This window comes from Mixophyes fleayi, chromosome 5, assembly GCF_038048845.1.
Source record: "Mixophyes fleayi isolate aMixFle1 chromosome 5, aMixFle1.hap1, whole genome shotgun sequence".
In the NCBI taxonomy this organism is placed as follows: Eukaryota; Metazoa; Chordata; class Amphibia; order Anura; family Limnodynastidae; genus Mixophyes; species Mixophyes fleayi.
Window position 1 is genome coordinate 65,770,394 of NC_134406.1, and position 20,219 is coordinate 65,790,612.

General features: G+C 39.3%; 1 protein-coding gene across 1 annotated transcript in view; it reads right to left on the reverse strand.

Moving 5' to 3' along the window:
• Window positions 1-3,879, reverse strand: part of EFHB (EF-hand domain family member B) — a 46,947-nt gene extending 43,068 nt beyond the window's left edge. Inside the window, exon 1 of the mRNA XM_075211265.1 lies at window positions 3,770-3,879. Coding sequence (XP_075067366.1) covers window positions 3,770-3,847 — 78 coding nt within the window. The 5' untranslated portion in view covers window positions 3,848-3,879. The remainder of the gene's footprint in view (window positions 1-3,769) is intronic.
• Window positions 3,880-20,219: the final 16,340 nt, after the last annotated feature.

Here is a 20,219-nt window from a genome sequence, read left to right on the forward strand (position 1 = left end):
GACTAAAAGACTAAGGTAATGCGCATGATTGTGTATTGTTAATTTACTAGATATGGACCCAAGTAATCAAATGAAACCAATGGGTAAATGTATCAAGCTGAGAGTTTTCCAGCGGGTTTGAAAAACCAATCAGATTCTAGCTATCATTTATTTAGTGCATTCTACAAAATGATAGCTAGAATCTGATTGGTTGCTATAGGCAACATCTCCACTTTTCAAACACGCCGGAAAACTCTCAGCTTGATACATTTACCCCCATGAGTGCATTGTAGAATAGGTAAAAGTGGGCAAACATTTTAATTTTATGTGTAATGGATATCCACCCCAGCAGAATTATTGATATGTCAAAGGCTTTGAAGAGCCAAGTTAAATAAAGCTGACTTCATGTATGGAAATCCAGAGCCAGCACTATCATTAGGCAAACCTAGGCAGTTGACAAGGGTGCCAGGGTGTAGGGCGTGCCTAAAACACTGTAATACTGTAATAGTGACATAATGTCACTCATTCAGTGTCTTGATTTGTCACCATGGCAGCAGGTGGCAGTTTCTTACCTGTGAAGCTCCAGCTGCTGCCCCTCCATGTTTATAATGGTCTGGGGGTGTGGTGCTTAGCTGTGATGTAACAGCCAAGTGCCACACTCCCAAGAATAGAAGATGCACTCCCGCCCTCACTCTAAACTAGGTAAGAAGCAGGGGATAGCACCCGTGCACGGTATTACTGCACAGCACTAAGGCCATTTCAACCAGCGCACTATATGCCTGGTGTGTGTACGTTCTCTCCGTGTTTGTGTGGTTTCATTACACAGTACAAAAACATACAATAGGTTAATGTTAGTGTGTTTTTGAAGTATAGAATTTAGACTGTACAGTGGGGCACAGACAGTTGAAAATTATTAAATATTACACAGCACAGTAATATGTCCATGCTATAAAAATAAAGGGAAATAAAAATAATAATAATAATAATAATAATAATAATAATAATACATACATACATATAGCTGAGGGGGTACCTATTTGAGTCTCCATAACAAATCTTTGTTAGAAAGTTTGGTAGCCCCATGTTTTTTAAACATTGTGTAATGTCAGAAAGATGGTAAGATAACTGTCTCACAAAAGGGATACAATTTTAATTTACTTCCTAAATGTACTTTGACTTGTAAAATACTGAAAACTGATGAAAGTCAAAACAATTTAATGAAACGTCAAGTAACATTTGTTAAAGTTACTGTTGATATATTATATAGAGTGGAAATAGTGTCTAAATTTAGATATAGCTCCCCTTCTAAAATCAGTTCAAAGTTGTTATTAGAATTACAGTAGCAGACCATGTGTTTTAGAACAGCGGAATGTAAAAGAGATTCTGCGTTAAATAATACATGCCTTTAATTTTTTTGCTGTTGTCTTTTATAGATATTGTACAATGCTTAGATATATGAAGGGTTTCAGACTCCACAGTACTGCAAGCCTCAGGCTATACAACTCCAAATAGTAACAAAGTATAAATGATTCATCAATTCAGGTGTAACTGAGAAAAAGACCAGTGCTGTTGTGACATTTAAAGTAAATATTGTTAAAAGTCCATGGTCCTTTTTATTGGGCTTGTCAATACACTGGAATAGATGTGATATTTAATCAGAATTGTCTGCCAAATATAGACTCACAGTTGATATAGGAAGGTTATATGTACTATTCTTTTCCATTTTTTTAATTAACTTGACTATTGACAACTTTGTTCTTATATTTTTCTTGTTCTAGCACCCACTGTATAAAAAACTTTACACATTTAGGGCCTCATGCAGAATTGGACGAGTTTTCCATCTAAAACGTAGACACATCTAAGCTGATGGTCATCACTATTGGTTCTCTTACAACAGTGATCTAACACCTGCAAGGTTCTCGTCTCCTGATCAGGGCCGGATTAAGGGAAGGGAGGCCCTAGGCAGGGCCGGTGCTAGGGTTCTTGGCGCCCTAGGCAAAATTTCGCCGCCCCCCCCCCCCCCCCCCAACACACTAAATAAATAAATAATTAGATTTTACTTACCTTTTCTTCCTCTAGCTGCTCCTCTCCTTCTTCACACAGGAGGCGGAGCGATGCATGCTGGGAGGGGAGCGGGGCGTCGGGAAGAACTTTATTCACACTGTCTGTCAGTGACAGACAGTGTGATACTTCAGAGGCGCCGCCGGACAGACTATCACATGACGACTGACGTCAGTGATCATGTGTGAGGAGATGCGCCGCGGACACTGAAAAACAGCGGCGGCACCCGAGCCGCTGACTAGATTAGAAAATCTAGTCAGCGGCGCCCTGCAGGTCCCGGCACCCTAGGCAACTGCCTAAGGTTGCCTAATAGGAGCGCCGGGCCTGGCCCTAGGGCTAAGGGCACTGTGAGGGCCCCCCCATGAGCCCCCCCCCAGCCATGAGCCCCCTTCCCGTGAACTTACCTCCTTCCATTGTTCCACTCCCTATAGCACTTAAGCGGCATGCAGTAATCTCCTTACTGAGGAGATCTCATGAGAGTGAAACTATGACTCATAGTCTCACTCTCACGAGATCTCCTCAGTAAGGAGATTACTGCGCCGCGTAAGTCCTACAGTGACAGCAGGCAGCTAACAGCATAACATTTGCTGTTAGCTGTCTGCCATTCTCCTTGAACAGGTGACAGACGTCCCGATGGATGCCAGCGGGCCCCCCAGCTGCCTGAGGCCCCTGGGTTATAGCCCCTTTAGCCCTATTATTAATCTTGCTCTGGTCCTGATAGGCGCATATGCGTCTGAGTCTCATTTGCTTCAACAAGCTCTTACATGCTCCTTCCCCAGTTACGTCTCTTCAACTGTAAAGGGGCTGCATGCGTCTGCAAGCTCAAGATCAGACTAGGTCTACATATGGTCACAAACGTGACTAGCGCTTTGTGGGCATGCACAGAAGTAAAAATGTAATATACTAAAAAAATGTTGTAACATAAAAGTATTTAGCCTTTTATTTGTACGTGTAAGTGGTAAGGTAAGTGTAATAGTGGTTGATACTTGTTTATATCAGTGCCTAAATACAATTTCTTTAAAACAGTCAATGTTGTCTTACATAGAAATAGTAGCATTGCAATGATGATGGTAAATATCAAAGTATGTTCTCCCTGTGTTTGTGTGAGTTTCCTGCAGGTGCTCCAGTTGCTTCCCACAGTCCAAACATACTGGTAGGTACCCTAGTGTGTGTGTTCTTGTGTTAGAACTGATGTGAATAATTCATTATTCTCTGCATAGCGCTGCATGGTGACAATATATAAATAATACTAGGAGGGTCCTGAACATTTTTATAATAAATAGATAAATTTAATTCTTATTTTAACTAGATCATTTTATAATCTTGGAAAGTTGTAATATGTACAGAAGTGAGAATTTCAAGTGACAAGGGAGTTTGCAAGATGATAAAGATGATGAGAAAATGGGCACTAAGCTAAAAATAATCAGAAAAACTGTTCTAGACTGGTGTAAAGTAGATACCTTACAGAGAACAAGCAGAAATATGACAGAATAACTCTTGGTTACCTAGCATGATATTTTATGTACTGTAAACATCGGACTTGTACATCATTATAATGACAGAAAAACGAACTATGAATATTTATAGAGTGAAGCCAAATTAGTAGCATTTACGTTTCATGATGACCACAAACACATCTAGAACATAGCTGAAATTACCCCTCTGCCATACCCCCGTTCAGTAAGATTAGGGGGCTGACAAAGCAGCAGACAAGTTTTCGGATACTCACTGAACGGACATTGGGGGAGCGGTCTATGAACCTCCCCTTGTAGACGGGAGCCGGGTCCTCGTCTCTCACGGCTCCCATTATAAGTCCAGATAGAACCACCGCTTTGACTGTCTTCAACTTCACTGCTCTCCAAGCGCCCGGCAACCGCGACTGTTTACAGCTGCTTGTCGCCTAGCAACCAGAAGAATGACGTAACCTCGGAATGCTGCTGTTTATGTGGTCATTAAGGAGTTTACTTATATTTGTGTATCCGTTTCATATTCATCAAAATACATTGTACAGTATATTATACATGAAATTATTGCAGAAGTATAAAAACATAGATGCTAACTCGACGTCTGACCTGCAAACCGGACTCATTTCAATGAGATAAAATGCATGAGCTTATTTCCCAATTTGTTTTAGCTTGCAATAACCTTTGCTGAATTATAAGTATTTGTCTGCTAAAATATAGGGGCCTATTTATGAATGCCACATTTCCCATGTTAATTGTCATCCTTTAACGATAAGGGATATTACACAGTAATTTATTAAAAAATCATCCTGAGACATCGCTGTCACAGAGATGACTTTACTGTAGCATCAAATATAGGAACTGACCTGGAGTCATTAATGCATATTCGCAACCTTCAGAACTTAACGAAGGTGAAGGCATGAAGACTGCCAGAGAGGGTTTTGAAGATCCCTATCCTGCGCTGCTCTCCCCATATTGGCATCTTCGGATGGTGTTAGCCATCGGGATCAAGCTCCAAAAAGCTAGGCTCTTCGGGACTTGATAAATTGACTCAGATCACAGTCCCCATTGAGAATTATGGGGACTGCGGTGTCATGAACGCCCAGCCTGTCTCAGATACAGCAATCTGAACAGTTGGCCGTGACTGGCGTCACCTTAGTCACTTAGCAATGAATACACCTTTTCAGCCACCACAAAGGATTTACAATGGTGTCCTTACGTTCACCAAAGAATCACGGAAAATACACTAGATTAAATTTTTAAATTTTAATCTGAAAAATATTTCCAAGGCTTAATTACAAAGATAATAACAAGACATACAATAAGTTGTACAAATAAGTTTCAGAAAATAAAATAGGAAATAAAACCAGAGTCACTACTTACTAGTTAAGACTTGGCGTGTGTAAGGGAACACAATTGAGAAAGTTAGGACATTTCAGTCTTGATAGACCCCCTCATGAAAATGCACAATGTAATGTCTAAAGCAGAATATTTTAAACCTTTCTTACAGGCTCTTTACCCCCACCTTAGGTATTGCATTTTCAATTAAGTATATATTGATTAGCAAAATAAAACCGAGCTTTCCGAAGTGAGTTATGGATGTCCTGAGATCTGAAATGCTCATAGGGCCTGAGTTCTCACTTCTGCTCGTTCTGCTTGGCTGGTCAGGTCCGCATCCTTTGCATACAAAAATAACTGCTCAGAGATGCTTATATATTACTGGGTCTGGCTAATTTCAAAAGATTATTGACACTTGCATAGGTTCAGAGTAATGTCATTTAGCAATGCACACGTTGAGATTGCATTACAAGGTTACATACAATAAACATTGTCATACCGGAATATTAAGGGAAGACAACAATAATACATAATTGTCACATGCAGATTAATGCAAAATATTTAGCCTAATGCAGGAGATATTTATGATAAAATCTACATTAGATTTTGTTAAATAGCCCGATTTTTAAAAATGCCAAAACCATGCAGAGAAGATTGTTTCCGAATAGTTTAAGGCTTAATAAATAGGCCTCATAGGGGGAAATTCAATTGGCCGCGTTACTGTAAAAAGTAACGCTGCCTGCGCACTAATGCCACTATTATGGTAATAGTGTGCTTAAATACCGTTATTACTCAGCTACTTGAGCTGTGAGCAGAAATCCAGGTTAAATTTACCATAATAACTGTAATAGGTTTAGCGCGGCGATAATCTGGGGGCATAATGTTTTACTCAAAACTCTCTTTTCCCTTGCTAGTAGAACACAGAGTTCCATGAACAGTTGCAGTGCTGGTGTTACAATTAGGCAAACTTAGGCAGTTGCCTAGGGTGCCAGTAGTAGACATAATGTCATCCAGTTATTTTAAGACCCCACATGGTGCGCTGGTCCGCTGACAGGAACAAGAAGCTGCCAGCATTGTCTTACACGGAAGCTGCTGGCTGCTACTTCTTCATGTCAGTGTTATGCTATTAGTGGGGCCAAGCCAAGTGCCACACTCCCAATCTGAGGAGCTGAGGATTCCACCCCTACTTCCTGCCTGCCAAGGTTAGAAGCAGCTGGGTTGGGGAGACAGCTTCAGAGTCGAGGATGCAGCCCTGAATAGTTGCCAGCTGTCCATAATTTCCAATAGCTGTCCCATGTTTTAAAGTTTCATCACTAAAAAAAATTTTCTGAATTGACAAAGTGAAGAGTATGTTTGCTACTTTCTTGTCTATTGAATGTGATTGAAATTATCTATTTTTATTCCATGCTTTATAAGTTAAAATATATTGAATAGGAATATCTTAAATGCAAAATCATAAAAAAAAGTCAGTAAAAATATAAAGATGGGGATTGCAGTACACCAACTGATGCCTGCCTAAACAGTATCACCCTTGATGGACTTAGATGCAGATTCTTATTACCAAGAAGTCCCTGCAAATTATTGTAAAATGTTTGCAAGTATGTTTCACGCTAGCATTTCCTACAGTTAAGAAGAAATCATGGCTGCCAGCTCTGCCACACTTTGTGTTACAGCATAGACAACCGGAAGAAGGGGAAGTTTAAACAGTGCTGGCTTAGTTTATAGCACAGGAGCTGGCTGGCCGTAGATGTGGCTCTGTACAATCGGCATCTATGTGTGAAACTGAAGCAGCGTTGTTTAAATTTAAATTGTTATCAGTTTTCAATAACTGGATAACTAGTTTTGCAGTGCTCGCAGGGTTGAGATATCCTCTGAACTTGGTGGGTTCTCTCAAATAGATCTGCACCGATGTGGGGATTACCCATTATGTGAACTAGGCGTACCACCCTGGTTTCTCTGTTTCTATGTGTTGAGTTTCCCAAATCATTACTCAACTCATGTTCCTTTGTTATTAAGGCTCTTAGTCTTACACTAAAGTGAGCAGGCATTGGCGATCATTACTAGTGAACCTAAGACCAGTGATGAGTACAGCAATTGTAGTAAAAAATCTATTTAGAAGTACTGAAGTAGACCAGTATTATGCAATCTGTTGACCTCCAGGATTTGGCTCAGCGGTGGGTCATGCAAAGCCATTCCGGCTTTAGTGGACCCTTTAGACACAGATACGATAAAGCCATCCTGAGATGCATTAGAGTGCTGCAAAAAGCAATACTTTTGCACAGGTGCAAAATATTGCTGCAAGTCACACAATTTGATGAAATCTGTGAATCTCCTGTTGTAATTTCTTTTGTAACTATAAATACCTTATGTCAGGCGCCGTCTCCGCACTGACACTTGGTGCAGGAGACGGACGCCTGCACCTTCCAAGCAACCACGTCCTGTTGCCTAGCAGCAGGATGCTTTCTCTGCTCACCTGTCTGCAGCCAGCATGTCTTACCGCCAAAATCTCCCTAACCCTATCAGGAGGCACCTTAGGGTATATAAGGCAGTCTCTGACACATGTCTAGTGCCAGAGTATTTGGTCTTCAGCCTTACTCCAGCTATTGTTCCTGTGTTGCTGTTATTTGGATTCTGACCCCGGCTTGTTCCTGACTTCTCCTGTGGTTCCTGATTCTGGCTATATCCGTTCCTCTGGTTTTGACCCGGCTTGCTCACTACTCTTCCATCCTGTATCCTGGTGGGCTATCACCGCTACCTCAATTTTAACTCGCCAGCTGACTGATACTGAGGGCCGCGACCTGCACGTCCCTTGCAGCGAAGTCCATACCTCCTTGCGGGGGTTCCTGGTGAAAATCAGGGGCGTGTTAGACTCCGCGCCTCAGTACTCAGTAGCGCCAACTGCTGGCAGGTATCATCTATTCCACCTAGTAATTCTGACACCCTAGCCTTTATTAGATCCTACCATATGGTAGAGATTGTCACTAACGTGTAAAGGCAATCTCACAAACTTATTTGGGCTTCCTACACACACCCAGTCGTTCCATGGGTTGCACGTTCAGATGTCAGATATCCATGATGTCAGATGGGCTTCTAATTTAAACCACTTTTCAACTAGTGCTTGAGCAAAGTGTTCTGTGGCTACTGTCCAAACTTCTCCAATTTACTACTGACTTATGTGTATCCACCTGGCTTAATTTTTTGACCACACTAGGTGGTAAATGTTCCCTTTACAATGCAGCGCCGCTTGAAATTTAATCGCCGAACACGCTAAACACGCGGGTGTTGAAGAACCTACATGTTCATACATTTACCCCTAGATTGCTTGTGATGCTAATCCTTGGTTTTGTTAAACTTTTTAACACTAGACCTGTCAGCAAAAGCTTGATCTCTATCTAATAGTCTCCTGCCTATTAACAGCCACCTAGTGAGACTAGCCTGTGAGATGTGACACTGCTTTTAAGTACATCACACTCTTGTGGGGGACCTTGGTCCTATTGAATTTAGTCAGTTCTACTCAATAGATGAAACAACTTCTAAACAAATAATGACAGTTTGCACATGGACCTGGTGACATTCCATTTCTGGTAACTACATTACAGGTCCTTTCTAAGAGTAGAAAAGCAGGAGAAGACACAGGACCATCCTTTTCACTTCCTGTATGGCTTTTCTAGCTACATGGATGCACTGCAGACTTTTTCCCTTGGAATTTAGTTACTATAATATGCTCATGCATCCACTGACAAGACTGCCTTCTTTATTATTTATGGTCTCGTTCCAAACCCCTCATATCTTTTTTCTCCTTCTTCTGGAGTTCCTTTTGCAGATTCCACCATAACCAGTTTTTAAAATCTGGTCTGAAGTCCAGTAAACCATATGCAAAAAAATGACAGGTATATATATATCTGCTCCCCAACTAAAAACTGGAGATAAAGGTCACGTTAGGGGTCAGTTGGTTGTACCCTGCATCTTGCCTTCTGAGCTACTGTGTGGATGTGTATCTCTCTAAAGAACTGTTCTCTGCATCCTTGCTTTCAATTAGTTCTAAGCTGCATTGCAGGTGTGCTTTCCCTGAATAGATTGGTGAGCTGCACTATTTAAAGATCCTTTTTACCTTCGTACCTTGCCAGTGATAGAGTTGGATAGCATTTTACATGCATGCTTCTTGGCTCCAGCATCTTGTCCAAGTTTGTTCCTGACCTTGCAATGGTTCTGCATTATTTGTACTCTGATGTTCTGACCGTATTCATATTGGACTCCTGATATCTGGTGGCATCATTCAACTCTGTTTATGGTTGTTTCCTGGCTTCTGTGTACCAGTCTGCATCTACAAGCTATTCAAATATAGCTCACCTCTGAATCACCAAGTACGAGCTCCGTTAGCTATCCTTAACTTCGCAGTGATTACTAGACTCAGTGTTAATATGCACCAGTCATGCTTCAAGAGACACTGTGCGTTATCTTGCCTTGCCTAAAGACTGTGTAATCTGCTTAAATATAACTTCAAGAGATACTGTTTAATAGTTCGCTTTGTCCAGACTGAATATCTGCTCTAGTATTATTTAAAGAGATATTGTTCACTTCAGTGATGTAACAAAAGACTTGTTTAACTCCAGCATTTCAATGTGGCAATTATTCATTCCTTCATTACTTCAGTGTTTATGCTTTTTCTGTTTGCTCAGATTCTGCAATAAACTCCATAACTTATTACACTACAACATAGCCTCATTACTCCTGTGCATACCTAACAGGCTGACTGTCTACAGATAATAACTGCTAGGTAACTCAAGGTAAGATATACACAGGAGAAAACATCCAGAGTAACCAATAATTACAAACAGAGGAAAAGCAGCTTGCAAATAATTTATGAGCACTGGCAATGGTAGTCTCAATAGCTGTAGTAATTAAATATCTTCAGAGATACTAGCAGCCTGTAGTACTTCAAACAGTATAGCAACAGTTCTAATAGTAAACAATAGTACTCATAGATGCAATCTTGTAAATGGAGGCGATCCAATATTCCTGATCACATGAAAGCAACAAAAGGCAAAGTGCAACTGAGACAAGCCCTGAGCCCCTCACTGCAGCATCAGCAGGCAGAGTGATGTAGAAATATTTTTTCTCCAGCCTGCTCCAGCCAAGGCACAGAGTCAGTGTTGAAGCAGAAACTGGGAACTGCAGAATCTCAAAGAACAGGCTGCTCAGGAGTCCAGAGTAACTTATATCACTGTGTTAGGACTCTGTCCTTATTCTATAGCAGGTCTTCAGCACCTATGTGTCACCAGAGGTGCTGTTGTTTTGACTTTGGACATTTTCTCCTCACCTGCAGAAGTTAATCTTATTTCTCTGTTGGATCACCTGCACTGCACCTGCTTCCCTGACAATTTATTCCCGACCCTCATCATGCAACTTGCTGGTCATTGTTTGTCTTATCCTGTGCCCTGGACATTCAGCTTACCATTGTTTTTCCCTATGTAACGTTGGCTACCTTCTACCATCATTCCATACTCACAGTTTACCTGGATTCCTTCAGCATTTGGTCCGCAGCATTTGCCTATCTATTTCATAGTAACTTTCCTTCCTTCCTCATTCCTGCAAATTACCAGTTATCCAGTTTAGGTTCGAAGACTTTTTATTTCTATCCAGCAACACCCGAATTCTGTTAAACCTGGACTGAGTTCTGATTGTTACCTGCTATTCCTGGATTGTGTTTGTTTGTTTATTGAATTGCTCTGTTATTTTCTACAACAGTGTGCTTGTGCCTTAATAAACTGGTATATCCTACACCTATTCTGGACTACTTTGCTATCATTGCAAACACCCGGTTAATCATAACACACTGACAAAGAATGCATAAAGCAGGATCTCCAAAGGTCCAATCAGGTCAGTAGAGAAACATACCCTAAATTAATGAGACAGGTCTGCAATGACTCCTGCTCACCACAGTCAAAGAGGTAATGAAGACATACAGAGTTAGTGATTCATGCTCACCATTTAAACAGACAGTCCCAATATCCTAACAACAACATATTAAAAGTACCCTCTATTGACCATGTAGTAGATAAACATTAAGTCACCAGCCAAAGTCTCGAGTCTGGTTCAATCAGGAGCTTTATTGTGAGGATCCACAGCAATACAAGTGGATAGCAAAACCAGAGCTATGCACATAGTTCAGGGTACATTAACTCCTTAATGGAGAGGTGTGAGACTTCCACCCTCCCCAAACACCAGCCAAGACTAAACTGCATTTGAGCCCCTAAATAGGCCCAATCAAATCAGCTATAAGGAATGGGTGGGACTTCCTCTTGAGTCCCAAGAAGTTAACCCTTTCCTCAGATGTGGCAGTTTCTCATCCTGTCTCAGACCCATATAAAATAAGAACAACAAGTCAATCCCTTTTCTTTTAGACTTAAACTACCTCCATATTTGCACATACCCAACATCATCTATATTTCTCTACTAAAAATTCGGGTTGTTATTGTTTTACCATAACTCATTGTAAGTAGATGGACAACATGAATTCAAAGTCAGCCACATTCTGGATTCCAAACTTTTCCATGGTCAACAATCCTATTAAGTGGGCTATAACCCAGAAGAATTTTCTTCCAAGTAATCTGATGTTCTTTTATTAATATGTTTCCAAATTTCAAATATCGCAATCAGCCTAACACGAAACATCTGGTGATGAGGGTTGGGACAGGAAACTGTCATTAATTTGTCAATGCAATTGTGCCACCCCATGCATTTTTTTCCAGCTCCTGCTTTGATTGATCCGAATTATACCTTCTAGTTTCCTCAGGGAAAAGGATGAACTTTTTTTTTACTTTTTTATTTGCATTTTCAAACATAAGTGAATCCACAGTTGATCAAATAGAAATCATCGTCAACCTGCATCGTTCTGTACCAGCGAGGGGGGGGGGGGGGGGGGTAAATGCAGAGTAGTGTAAGAAACACACTAGAAGTAGGAGATTTCAATAAATGTTTGTCTTCAGAAATGGCAACATCTGGCCCCAGCCATTTAGACTTGTTGTGTGTCAGAGTCATGATAAAATGACGGATCTGCAAGTACATGTAAAATTGTTTATTATCTAAAGAATGCTTATGGGAAAGCTGTGGGAAAAAATACAAAGACCCACCAGGGTCAAACATATGTTTAATAGCGGAGATTCCCTTACATTTACATTCCAGAAAGTGTTTATTTGACAGCCAAGGTTGAAATTCAGGGTTACCCCATATGGTGCTATACATTGTGATCACAGGAATCTGCTTCATTGTTTTATTAGTCGCTTGTCATGTGTGGAATGCGTTATGGAACAGAATATTACTCTCCATTGGGGGGAGGGCTCTGAAGGCGTATGAAGCAGGGTAGCTGGGGAAAAGAGTGCAACGTGTTCCACAATTCTAAAGTAACATAAAAATCCTGCTGCAATAGCCAATTCCCCATAGAAATTTAGAAAACATTTTGGTACATTGAGCAGTGTCTGCTGTGGATAGACTGACAAGTAGCGTCCACAACAGGTAAATAAGCTTCTGAAAAAATACAGTTTTAATAACAGTGTTTCTAACAAGCAGTGAGAGGTTTAGATCTTTCCAGTTACCCAATAAAGATGATTTAACACCAATTATGAGCGTATAGTTAAATTTATATACAATTTGTAGATTAGCAGGGATATATACCTAAGTATTTAAGCTTGTCTTCACTACTTTAAATTGGGACAGTATACCGCGAATATCAGGAGAGGATATATGACCAGTAAGAAGCAAGGCCTAATCCCTGTTTGATTTTAAAGCAATTGCCAAGGCTTCCAAAGCAAGGACAATAATAGAGGTGACAAGGGACAACCCTGACGTGTTGTCCATTGGACATAGAATGCATCAGTGGCTGTGTGTAAAGTGTTTGCAGAGTGTTCACAAATTTGTTGGGGAACCCTAATCAACATAGCGTTTCCAACAGGTGGTCCCATGTGACACGGTCTTTCCACACATTTGTCACTGAATGCTGACCCCAGGTGAATTCTGTTTGATTAAAATTAATATTATTTGGTAATATCAATTTTAGGCGTTCCACCAATTATTTCGTGAAAATGTTATAGTCTACATTACGCAATGGTATAGGTCAATAAAATGCCAGATTCTCCAAGTCCCGCCCCGGCTTGGGCAATAGTTTTATCAGAGCCGAATTAAAATGAATGGGAAAGAGATTATTTGTTAATATATCACTGAAAAAATCCTGTAGGCATTCACATATAGGATCCTGCAATATGTTATAGAATTCACTGGACATTCCATCTGGGCCAGGGGTCTTCGGTGCTTAATGATCTATCATACTTCTGCTAATATAAAGGGGGACATGAGTAATTCCTCTTGTTGCTCTGAGATTTGCAGCAAACACTATTCCAAAATTGCTCTTTATTAGAGAGCTGCAGGGAACCTTGGGGATAGAGATCAGAGTAAAACATCTGTAGGAGGTCTGCGATCCCCTTCCCATCAAATATGAGCGTTTCATTCCCATCACCTAAGGAGGGGATAACATTAGGAGTGCTATACCCCTGTAGCAACTTAGTAAGTAAACAGATGGATTTATTTTCAAATTTGTATAACTTATACTTAGAGTTACGTGCATGGGAGTCACTCATTTGTGACACAATATAATCAAAATAGAATCCCCCCCCCCCCTATATAGTTGTCTAGTGGTAGAAGAGGGGTTATTTTTCAGGGCCTTGTAAGCAGAATTTAGTTTGGTCTGTGCTGCCAAATATAGTTGAGATTGATCTTTATTATGTTGTCAGACATTGGAAATAAAATGACCCCGAAGCACTGGTTTAGCAGTTTGCCAGAATAGCTGGGGATCATCTCGATGTTGCAGATTATTGTTGGAAATATTGTGCCAAGCCGAAATCAGTATATTACGAAACTTTAGGGAGTTGGCAAGTTTGGCAGGGAATCACCATTGTATGTGAAACTTTTATAATCTGATTTCTAAACTTAAACCAGATTAACAAGTGATCTAACAAACCAATGGGTTTGCTATCTACACACTCAGTTTTGAGGAGTAAGGAGTTGAATACCCTGCTTAGGATAGCCTCCTATCTGTGCAGATGCCCCTCTCCTGTCCAAAACACGTGAGGCAACAATATTAAAATTTCCGCCCATTATAATATGCGAGGCCTGAGACTCAGAGAGGCGATTAATAATGTTCTGGAAAATATGCTAGACATCTAAGATAAATAATCTGCCCTCATTAATCTGAAAATGGATGGATACCTGGTGGCCTTTCTTTAAAAATCACTTAACAGGGGAGTTTTAACCTCCTACATTCCAGGAACAGAATTTCATGAAAGACATCGTGACAGTTTAAGTGGGACAAAATGTGTACAGACCAGCAACCCCACAATAAAATGGAAAAGTGTACCATTCCCATACACCGGACAATCCTAATTCAGAGTAATCCACACATCAAGAGGCATTGCGCAATAGTATAAAATTAAATTAAAATTAAGACAAACAGAAAAACTTAAAAACAATTTTAACCAGGGCCATCTCAGCCCTTTGCATCTATAGCCAGTTAGATTTGCAGTTCTCCACTCCTGGTCTCAGTTCTGAGTTCTTGCACTAGCTTATTCTGTTCTGAGTTTCCATGCGTTACATCTTCTGAGTACCAAGTAGTGGGCTCCAGCTCCGTGTGCCTGGTTACAGAAGCCGGGGTTGAGTTCTCCACGAATGGTTCCAGATTATTACAACAGTGGATTCCAGTTCTGTATTCCGATGCAGAAGCCGGTCCTAGACTCCTTCCTATCTGCTAGAGCTTCTCTGTATTGTGGCAGTTAACAGAGCATACCACAGCATTTCCAGTTTCTGCTACACTTCTGCTTTAGCAAGACCAGAAGGTCCCAATTCGGATCAACTGAAATAGACGACCGTGACACATGTTGTTCTCAACCAAGAAGTTCACCTTTGTGGAATCCTGGATGTGGTGTTTCGATGTCCATTTGGACGTTGTTGAGGAGGTAGATGTTGGATGTAGTTGGTAGACAGCTGTGTTGCACAGGAGGTTTGTTTGGATGTTGGTAAGGAGGAAGTGAGGAGTTAGAGGATGCATGACGTGTGGAGGCTGAGGAGATAATGTACAATTAGTCATGTGTATTAGCCAAATATAAATGTCATACAAGAGGTGTAATAATGAGAGGTGCAATAAAAAAAACAAGGATATGAAAAAATTAATGACTGTAGTAGAAATGTGACTGGAAATGGTGGTGTATATAATAAGAGTGATCAGGGACTACAGATGTGAGTGGAAAAACAAACATATTCAGGATAAAAAATATAAATAAAAAAGAATGTTGAAAACAGGGGACAGAAAACATAAAAGGAACATTAAAGGTAAGATAGTGGTAAGAGAAGAAAGGCAGGAAAATGAGGATAGGAATATATAAGAATAAAGATAGAAGTGAAAATTGCAAAATAATCTCAGAGGATACATAAGCGATTGGAAATGGAAATTAAAAGTGCAGAATAGTATCTGAGTAAGGAAAATTATAAAAAATGAACAGAGATGTGAGATGAATTAAAAACTCGTAATAAATGAAAATAATAAATCTAAATCAAATAAAACTTCAGGTGATTGACAATGTTCTCATTATAAGTAGAAGGAGTGACTGATTAGCAATAGTTTCAAAGAAATATGATGGACTAAATCTGAATATATTAGAGCAAAGGGCTAAATTATAGGAAGGTAGAAACCGAGCACGTCCTACTTTCCCCTGTTAGCCGTCCATCATGAGTTATTTTATAACACTTGTATCATTGGCAACTGTCCTTAATTTCCATGTTCTAATTAATAGTTTCCACTGAAAATGTCTCTGTTTTTCAATAAAGACAAAATGTACAGTATAATTTCTGTTATTCTGCATATAAGATGAATTTCTCAACAACTATTTTTCGATTTTAAAATACAAATCACATAACTATATTAAAATCATGATCAGTGAATATATCATGATGGTGATTTTAGTGATCCTTATGTGTTAGCTTTACATTAACATGCTCAACAGCTAAGTGTCTGTGATGCATTTTTTGACTACCATTGACTCAGCCTTGCTACAGTATCGTCTGCGTAAATCGCAAGCGCTTTGAAGAAGAAATATGCCAATAGCACAGATTCTTTTCATCAATTAATGAGTCATGCGATTTTGAGAAAACCTTAAAATCATAGACTTAGCAAAACACTAACTGCATCTATAGTTATTAATGCAGATATCATTCTTTAGAAAATCTTCTCTTACCTCTTTGTTTAATACTTCCAGTAAATTGCAATAGGCATTGTCTGAATTAGCTGTTACTGTGGACTGCTCTGTGACCTAAAAATCCTATGATACTTATCTCATATGATCGTGATTCAGAGCTAATGGCTGAAATCTAGCAACTTCCTATTTTACCAGTGTCACAGAAAGACTTCCAGGGGCAGAGTAAGCATACTCCTTCCAGTATATTGGATGTCCACACTCCCATTAACACTCATCTATAATTATGCATTCCTAGAAGATAGATGCCAGAATGTAAAAGAGGAACTTTAATTTTAAGTTTTATGTTGTCTGTTCATATATATGTGTTTAACTTGCAGTTGTGTACAACATAGTTGCAAAAATGTAAAAATATTTAAACATTTTTCTATACCTCCCAACATTTAACTGTGTTTTAAGGACAACATGACCTCTAACTATATAGTCTAAAAGTCAACAAGGTCACGCCATGCTGGGGCATGGTAGCATTCACATTGGGGCATGTCCCATCCATCAGAGGTGTGCCTTACTTTTCAGGAGCTCCAAGCCTTCTGAAATTACCCTTCCCCTAAAAACACCCATTATTGCTGTGCAGAGCAAAAGAGAGTCAACTATATCTCCAAATAGTTGTGGTAGTTGGGAACAAAGTCCTGACTGTTGGGGCTGAGGGACATTCCCCTACAATCTCTTGCATATGCCAGGACAGTTGGGAGGTGTTCTTTGCTGCCAAGGTAAAGCGTGGATGCACTAACATCCACACATTGGATGCGCTTACTGCACTTTGTTTTGTACTACCTTGCCATGTTTTGTTTGCCATGTATTGTCACCCAGTACTGTTTCGCCAAGCGCTATGTATGGCGCTACGGACCTTTTTTGGCACCTTACGAATAAAAGATAATAATAATAATAATAATACTGTCTTGATAGACTTTGGAACACTATAATCCTCATGATGCCATGTTTACATTCTCTGTACAAACCATTAAAATCTGGATTTGTTAGGGACATGTATCAATCATGGTACAGGTGACAGGTACTATTTAAGTTAGAGTGTTTATATTCCTGGAACGAAGGCATCAAATGCACCTAGATTAGCATTACACTGATATTACATTGCAATGATATAACTGTTTCACTGCATTTGGAACAAAAATATATGTTGGATGTTTATTAAAAAACAAGATTGATAATTGATTAATTATTTAAGCAAAAACACTTTTGGATACAACTTATCATAAAACATAACTTACTATATAAGTATTTAAGCTTTTGATACATAAACTTGTTTGAATTTATATATATGTATTTATTTGCTCCTTGTGCACCGTGTAATTTACATTAGTTTGGTTCTACTTGTACTGGTTCTCCCCCTGCTTCACTGGCTTCCTTTCGAGCCTGTTTTTGTGTCACCCTCCCTTAGGATGTAAGCTCTTATGAGCAGGGCCCCCCCTCCCCTCTTGTCTCCATACTGGTTCTTCTGCTCTGTCTTTACTCCATATGTCTCCCTGGAGTTCCTGAAGCATTGGTACTTTGTGTTTATTGTTCTGTACTTTGTCACCCTGTTTTGTACTACTGTTTGTACTGTGTATGGCGCTGCGGAAACCTTGTGGCGTCCAACAAATAAATGATAATAATAATAATGATAAATACTGGGATATTTTCTGGAATTTGCTCTTCACATTCCCACATTGGCAGCATTATACATTATTCAGAGCAGCGCTGATTACTGTAGCTTTAATAATTCACCATTTATCTGATATTCCTGTGAGTATTAGCTGTGCTCTGTTATCAATTTCTTTATATCATCATGTAAAAAAGCTATACAAATTATACTAGTTCAAAGAAAGAACAGGTTGTCCAGATTAAATGAGATATTTTCAGAAGCAGAGAATAAGAGAATTGAACCAGAGTTTAATTAAGATGACTTTTGCCGTTTGTTTCTCAGATATGAGAAACTACTGAACAATGAGGTTAGGAAAGGGTGGGAGGCCACTTCTTTAAAAAAGTATGTTGAAAATAAGATTATACCAATGGGTCTTCGAATCCTAAAGAAACCCACGTTTCAATCTGAGAATGATACATTTCTTAATAAATGAAATTCAATTCTGGACTCCTGCTCTTTCCAGTTAATGAAATGAATCATAGAGGAAAGAGAAGCTGTTCTCGCTAAATGTGATGCTGAAATAGAATTAATACAAGAAAAACTTAGGCTTAATGAACATCATGAGGATTACAAAAATATTGAACAGATTACAAGAAGTAAACTGCAAAAAACTGAAGAGGATCTGATACATATTAAAGAAAATAAATATATTAGGAATATTAAGGATTATAAAGTAAATTACCATAAATGAAAAAAACATTATAAACATGATCCCGCAGCATAGGAGGTTAAGTTCGCAACACCACAAAAGAAAGACTGCTCAACAGGACAAGAAGAGTAATTGAAACTGGAAGGGTGAATCAAAGTGGAATATCACTTCTTCAATACCTCCTCCCAACCACCAGGTGAAAGGAGGTTGCATAAAAACTACAGATAACCACATATTAAACAAATTCCAACACAAAATAAAAAAAAGAAGGATCTATAAACCATGGAACTCCATTCACTTTGGCACCAAGGTGGAAAAGAGTAGAGCAAGAGACAAACAAGCATTTCTGACAAGGACTAATTACTCGAAGGGTGCAAAAGAAGTTCTAAAAAAACTCGATAAAGTGAAACAAACTATCCTTAACAGAATCGCTAATAATCAAGACTTCGCAATATATATTATTTCACCAAATACCAGTATAGCTATACAAGAAGAGGAGGATTTTTTAGAACTATGCCAAAAAATTCCATCACAATCACGATTACCACCACCAGACACGATCAGGAACCAAAATCGGAAACCATGACTCGGTTCACAAGCGTAGAGGAGGTCACAAACTTAGGAGCAAGATTGAAAAGAAAAAAATAAATAACGAAAGACAATTGAAATGGAAGGGATCTACAATTTGGTCAAACTGCCAATTACTGATTCCCAAATATGATTACTAAATAAGGGCCTAAAGTTTGCCCCTAGTAATAACCTCAATAAATTTAATACTTATATCGACTTACATTAGCTTATAACAAAAATTAAGTTAAAAAAAATTTCATAAAAGAAAAGACATACGAGCAGAACACCTCCCCCTCTTCAGAGTTTATACACACTACCCTAAAAAAGAAGTCCACTTTTTACCCAAGTTATGTAAAAGGATTTGCATAGTAACTTTTCAAAAAATGATCGAGTAAGACTTGAGGAGATTACCAGCCAATAGAAAAAATATGAAAAGTAAGAATAAGGGGCATAATTCGACTAAGAAAGAACATCTTGCCTTAAAACAATAGGAAAAGGATGGCAATCTCATTATAAAACACACCAACAAAGGCAGAGAGGTAACAATACTTGACAAAAAGGATTACCTGTGTGAACTTCTGAAAGAAGATTCAACTTCGATTTATAATGCAGAGCTGAGCCTGCTACTTAAGGATGCTCTGACTAGAGGAATCTTAACGAAATCAGAGATTGATTATCTGTATAATAAACATCCAAGAATTACGGTAATCTATACTAAGATTCACAAAACCCTGGTTCAACCACAGGGTAGAACAACTACAACTAGAACAAACAGCCATACTCGTGTATGATACAACTCAAGAGGGGTGGAGAAGCAAGCAGAATGACAGGGATGGAGGAAAGCAAGTGGGAGAGGGAGGTGGAGAGAAACAAGGAAGTTGTTTAGGATGAGGAAGCAAACATAGATGATAAGGGTGGAGGGAAAGTAGTGAAATGGGCAGGTGGAGTGTGAAGAGGGGGCTCCCTTAGAATGAGGCAGGGTATGCAGGCGTGAACAGGTAAGTTTTGAGGCAGTACCTGAAAGATTGGATGGTGAAGACGAGTCTGGGGAGTATTTCTTGATAAGAAATGTTAACATTTCCTATTTTCTACTCATTAGTGTCCATTGTTCCCATCTGTGGAGGAATCGTTCTAACATTTGCCACTAGAAGATAAGTCAGGAATTATACTCACTATTGGAGTTATGGCTCAACATTGAGTTTTAGTTCATCAGTACACTA